This window comes from Octopus bimaculoides, chromosome 16 (genome assembly GCF_001194135.2).
Source record: "Octopus bimaculoides isolate UCB-OBI-ISO-001 chromosome 16, ASM119413v2, whole genome shotgun sequence".
NCBI lineage: Eukaryota > Metazoa > Mollusca > Cephalopoda > Octopoda > Octopodidae > Octopus > Octopus bimaculoides.
In genome coordinates this window covers 23,508,861-23,515,577 of record NC_068996.1, presented here as the reverse complement: position 1 = coordinate 23,515,577, position 6,717 = coordinate 23,508,861, and the positions used below count along the sequence as shown (strand labels likewise).

At 34.2% G+C, this 6,717-nt stretch overlaps 1 protein-coding gene across 5 annotated transcripts in view; it reads left to right on the top strand.

Moving 5' to 3' along the window:
• Nucleotides 1–6,717, top strand: part of LOC106868885 (uncharacterized) — a 39,548-nt gene that overhangs the window by 30,333 nt on the left and 2,498 nt on the right. For all 5 annotated transcript variants that reach the window (XM_052973589.1, XM_014914337.2, XM_052973590.1 and 2 more), the window contains 2 exons: nt 1,110–1,170; nt 5,900–5,990. In XM_052973589.1, the coding sequence (XP_052829549.1) occupies nt 1,110–1,170; nt 5,900–5,990 (152 nt within the window). The remainder of the gene's footprint in view (nt 1–1,109; nt 1,171–5,899; nt 5,991–6,717) is intronic.

The following is a 6,717-nucleotide window of genomic DNA, read 5'->3' as shown; positions in this document are numbered from 1 at the left end:
ATCACTCCGGCAAGAACTATTCGGATAGAATGGGGCATGCTAAAGCTAGGCCAAAACAGCTGTAAGATTAAACTTCTGTTCATTCTCTAATTTCTTATGTACTTTGTACTTCTATCTGTAAACTCGGTTGGCAAAATAACATGGTTTGTCATAAACACCTGTACTTTGGGTTTTTTTCCTTTTTTGTCACTTTAGCTATGAATTAAATTAATGAATTCAATGGGATACACTGTCTGCAAGTAGTTGGGTTCAGCATATTATCCTCCATTTTCTAATTGATATACAAATTTGGGGTAAAACCTCCACTTTTACCCGCTCCCATTGATTGCACTTGGTATAACACTAGTGTAGCAATAATTGGGTACCCTCCCGGCAGTATACCGGATAGATACTATCCCTTAGTGGGTTGAACTCTCAACCCCTAACTCTCTTGCATTATATATATATGTATGTGTGTGTCTGTGTTTGTCCCCCAACATTGCTTGACAACCGATGGTGGTGTGTTTAAGTCCCCGTAACTTAGCGGTTCTGCAAAAGAGACCAATAGAATAAGTACTAGGCTTACAAAGAATAAGTCCTAGGGTCGATTTGCTCGACTAAAGGTGGTGCTCCAGCATGGCCACAGTCAAATGACTGAAACAAGTAAAAGAGTAAAAGACTATGTAGTCTACAAATAGTATTGAGTAACCTCCTAGTTAAATGTAAAAGTGTTTTTTTGTAACTTGACGTGTGTGTCATTACTCATTGCCTAATGTATATTTTTAACAATTACATGCACCTCTTCTCTCCTTTCTTTATTGCTCCCTATCTCTCATGACCACCTCACCTTTTTTTCTTCTCCATTGTCTCTCTCCTTGCCTTCCTCCCAATATGCCTGACCTCTGACCGCCTTTTCTCTTTCTTTAAATTTTCCCCATTACCTTTATTTATTCTTTTTTTTTTTTCCTGATGAAGGACTAGTGCTCGAAGCATCAAGACTCTTCCCCTCCTTTTTGAGCATTAAACTAGTTCAACATTTGTTAAAACTTGTTCTTCTTGTGTTGTCTTTAATTTTTTTGCTCATTGCCTAACACACACACACATATATATAAAGTCTATTTATTTTTCAGTTGATATAATCATTTTAAACAATGTCTTTGAGTTCTTCATGCCACTAAATATGCAGGTTTTGTAAGTATTTCTAATTTCATTTGTAAACAGAATTTTCTCATGAAAGTAAAGTCCAGTTATGTAAATGATTTTGTAATGTGTGTTAATTGTTACTAATTCCTCCCCAGTAGCCTAGTTTTGACTACAAGAGCCATTTGTTTCATTCCAACCATTTGCTGTTATCTCACAACATCTTAAACCTTTGTCCAAATCATTTTCATAAGTTTGTTCCAAATGGTCATGCTTATTTTCAGACTTTTAATTAGTCTTTGTTTCATACAGTCTGAGTTGTATAAAGCTTTCTTTTCAAAAGTCCTGGGTTACTCTGATGGTTGAAAAAAATTTTGGAATGTGTATCATATATGATGTACAGATACCAGGGAAATATGACAAGCAATGGGTTAAAAATAAAGTGTTGGGCCCTAATGCTACGTATCATCTCTAAGGTTATTAAGCCAAAAGGAAGTGTTGTTTGAAACCTGGCATACTATGTTAAATATTTTACTACCAAAGGTTTGAAATGAAAGAAAATATAATTGCTTCAGCAAATAAATTTATATTAAAGCACAAAAAGACATTTTCAGTTCTTCAAAGTTGCTATTCATCCATCAGTGATCAATAAAATAAAGTACCAGTCATGTATTGAAGTTGATATAATTGATTGTTTCCTCCTCCAAAAATGTATGTCTGATCTTATGCTTATTGTGCCTTGGCAGAGACACTAGTGCATCAGACAAAATACTTAGCAGCATGTTGTCCATCTTTATGTTCTGGGTTCAAATTCCACCACGGTCAACTTTGACTCTCATCCTTTTGGAATCGATAAAAAAGTACCAGTCAAATACTGAGTTCAATATAAATGGCTTTCCCCCTTTCCCTTAAAAATTATTAGTCCTGTGCCAAGATTTGAAACCATTGTTATTATTATTAATCGTCTGTCCTTACAATCTGAATTCAAGTTCTGCCAAGGTCGACTTTGCCTTTCATCCTTTCAGGGTTAATGAAATAAGTACCAGTTATGCACTGGGGTTCATGTATTCGACTAGCCCCTCCCCCACAATTTCAGGCCTTGTGCCTCTAACAGAAAGGATTATTATTAGTATAGTGAACTGGTAGAATTGTTAGCATGCTGGGCAAAATGCTTAGTGATATTTTGTCCATCCTTACATTCTGAGTTCAAATTCTGCTATGGTTGACTTTATCATCCTTTCAGGGACATTAAAATAAGTATCATAAAAAACCCATGTAATTTATGTACATTTTTTTGCAAAAACAAAAATACTCTTTAGGGAGTGTGTAAATTACATAAGTAGATCGTTTCCAGAATTTTTTTTTGTTGAAAAATGACATACAAATGTAAACATTTGTATGGGAAGTTGACTCATTTAATATCAGAATAGGTTTTTACAGAAAAAAGTATAATGAAGTTGACTTTTATTTACGCTGGATGGTATAATGCTAACTTTTTCTGTATAAATTTATTGAAACCATTAAATGGTTAACAACTTTTTGAAGTTTGACATTCATGCTGGTAATCATGGTCCAGGCCATATTTTACATTGCTTAGAATTTCTACCTATCACAATGGACCCCAATTTCCTTAAATAGATCAGTGTTTGTCCACTTAAGAAGTCTAGCTTGCATTTGCCTCCAGGAAGCTAATGCTTGCTTTTTCCACATTAGGACAATGAAATTCATCACCACTGACATCATCACTACTAGCTCTTAATTTCATCTAATGCTGACAACAACATCATAATTCATCCTTGCGCATGTAAACTCACTAAGTGAATATGACTTAGCGTTCCAACAGAAACCTACATTTACCTTATATGCTGTTTAATGTTGTTTCACATTCATGTTGAATTATGCAGCAATCTTGTGCTCCCTTCATAGAACACTTGTAATACATGTATTACCTGTTCTTTTAGTGTAGTAGATTTTTGCTATTCTTGTTTATGTCTCCTCACAGACGTGTATATTCTAACAAGTCACTTCATAAATTTCACACCCCTTTTGCTCAATAAACACTGAGTTAAACTTGCTAAGCTGTTTATTTTTTCCTTTCAGTTTTTAATGTTTATGTTAGCAGGTTACCAAACTATCAGTTTGGTCTCCTGGCTAAAATGGTAATGACAAATTTTTAAGTTTGCTTGACATTTTATAAGTGTGAAAGGGATTAAAATTTCGATACTTCATACCAAAGGTTCCAACAAGACAATTTCAACCAATCACAATTCTGTTTACATAATCAGTTTGATTGGTCACCTTCCTCTGTCGGTTGAGTAAAGTGTCATCCAAGCTGATGTTTATTGGTAATTAAACTTATTTTGCAACACTTGTGCATATTTATCAGCTTTGTTTTTGTTGCTAAGAATTATCAACAACTTTTCCTGTGATCGTGATTTGAGAAGACGTACAGCAGTATGCTAAAGATCAGACATAATCTTTTGCGGGCAAGAAATGTAAAATAAAGTTTATTATAAACAACACAAAACACTTTGTAATTTAATAGCTTTCAATATGATACATGTTAAACAGAAATTATTCTTATTTAATAAAAATTTAATAAAATCTAATCATAAGTAAGTGAAATTATGCTTAATACAACTAAACTGAAAACCTTTTCTCCCTGGCCATATTGGCAATTCTGAAAACTTTTGGGTGCAAATTTTACACAAGTAGAAGCTTTTTTAACAATTTTTATCCTGAAAATCACCTGCGTAAATTACACAGGTGAAATTACATGGTTTTTTTACGGTACTTGTCAAGCATTGGAGTTGATGTAATCAACTAACCCTTCCCTCAAAATTCCAGGCCTGTGTCTATAATAGAAAGGATTATTATTATTTCATTTATGCTCAACAAATTAGACTGTTGGAAAAAATTCTTAACATCAGATTACACCAAGTAACCTTAGATGCCAAGAACATTCCTAAATATCCTAGCTCTCTCTAATAATACTGTTTTCAGGTGCTGCACTAAACTAAGTTTTATGACTATTTCCTCTAACTATCTATTCAAATCTTTAGGGAAAGTTCCTAATGCACTGATAACTACAGAGATACATTTTACCTGCACTTTCCATAGCCTTTGTAACTCAAGGGCTAGGTCCTGATATTTTGCTATTTGCTCTATACCTCTCATATCGACTTTCTCATCATTTGAAACTAAAGTCAATTCCCTGGTATTTTCTGTTCTCAAAATCTACACCTATTAATCAGGCTTCCTAGTTTCTATTTGACAATCTGACTGTTAAAATCCCACTTCTTACTTTCTAGCACTTTATTAGGTTCATGTTCACATCACTTATCAGTATGATTAAATTCTTGCTTTCTACGTAACTCCCAGTGGATCATTCTCCCTAGGTTGTCATCTCTTTTCTTGTATTCCTTCTGTGCCAGCATATTATATTCACTAACTACAAGTAACATTTTCCTTTGATTTACATAATCTACATTTGGGAGTCAACTTGATTTTTTTCTATCTTGGCTTTTATCCAGTTAGTCTTCAATGCCTGGTACTGTGCTGCTACAACTTTCAATCTCTCTTTTTAACCTCCTGTCTGCAACCATAACCATGTCTCACTATTACTATTTTCTGAAACTATCTTTGGAAATCTACCATGCAAAGTCTTCTCTTGCTAATCAGATAATTTTACTTCTTTTTTCTAGTTTTTAATTACATTTGACTTTTTGATTTCCCTATATGCTACTGTTACACTAGCAACACTTGATAAAATTTCTTCACTATTACTTACATAAGAGGCTATATCTGCTCTAGCTAACTCCACATAGTCTTCTACTAGTATTACATCTCTACCACCTTCCTTTCTAGGTAAATACAGCCTTGCTACTCCTGCTCTAGGATGAAGTCCTCCATTCATATTGAACCCCTTCCTAATTCTTCTGTCTAGATTTGATAATACAGATTTTATCCAATCTACAAAAGCTGCTGAATATCAAAGTAACGCTATGGCTCAAGTATTTACAACCTTCACTAGATTAAGTTTCTAAATTCTTTTAACCAATACTTTTGAACTAAATCTGGTCTTAGGCCATTCAAATTTGGCATTCTTATTAACTCTTTAGTCATTAATGTACTAGTTAGATTTAGATCTGGCTGCTTCTCACTAACTACTTCTTCCCTCACTTTCTTTAACCAGGCCACATCCTCATTATGATTAACTGCCTTATCTTAAATATCACTCCAAAACTTTCTAGCTTCTTACGTGTTAGACTTTTCGTCTTTAGTAGCTTCTTCTACATTATTTATTTGGTAATAAAGTCTCCTCTGGTCTGTCTCAAACAATGTTCTATTGAAGCTGATCTATTTTTTTTCTGATATTATTATTATTATTATTATTATCATTATTATTGTTGTTTAAGCTGGCAGAATTGTTAGCATGCTGGGCAAAATGCTTAGTGACATTTCATCTATCTTTACATTCTGAGCTCAAATTTTGCCAATGTTGGCTCTTTCATCATTTTGGCCTCACACACCTACCTTACATTGTCATGCTAAAACTAAAGTCACATCATTGAAATCTTGATGCTATGAGATAATGCATGATTAATTGAAAACAATATGAATAAATATGCATTACATTTGACAAAATAATCTGAATTGTAAAGGGTTAAATTTTACCTGATAAAGAATACACTTGTTAGTTAATATCATATTAGTTTATACTTTAGAGTTTTTCTTTCTTTATTTTTTTGCAACATTTAATATCTTCAATATTTTGCAGAATTTGGAACTTCCTCCATTCACATTTACAAAAGAGACGTGTTGTGTTGATCACACTCCCAAGTATTGAAGATTCATTAAAGAATTTAAAGGTAATTCTGAATTCCACTCCACCTCATTGTTTTTTGTTTTGTTTTTTTGTTGGGGGTGGCATTGTTACAGGCTAGATTAGAATAGCAATTTTCACAAGTAGACATTTCTATAAAAGTATGGTTGATACTGAAAAATTACTGGTAATGTACTTAAAATAAGATACTGAATTTATTGAATAAAGTAGGTTAATGCAATTGAAAAAAATGCCATAGGTGCAAGCATGGCTGTGTGGTTAAGAAGTTTGCTATTCAGCCACATGGTTTCAGGTTCAGTCCCATTGTGCATCAGCAGCTGGCTAAGTTTCTTCTTCTGTAGTCTCGATAGAAAGGGAAACTTTACAAAACCTATTGTGCATGTGTGTGTGTGTGTATGTGTACATGTATACTCTTTTACTTGTTTCAGTCATTTGACTGTGGCCATGCTGGAGCACCGCCTTTAGTCGAGCAAATTGACCCCAGGACTTATTCTTTGTAAGCCTAGTACTTATTCTATCGGTCTCTTTTTGCTGAACCGCTAAGTTACGGGGATGTAAACACACCAGCATCAGTTGTCAAGCAATGTTGGGGGGACAAACACACATACATATATATATACGACAGGCTTCTTTCAGTTTCCGTCTACCAAATCCACTCACAAGGCTTTGGTCGGCCCGAGGCTATAGTAGAAGACACTTGCCCAAGGTGCCATGCAGTAGGACTGAACCCGGAACCATGTGGTTGGTAAGCA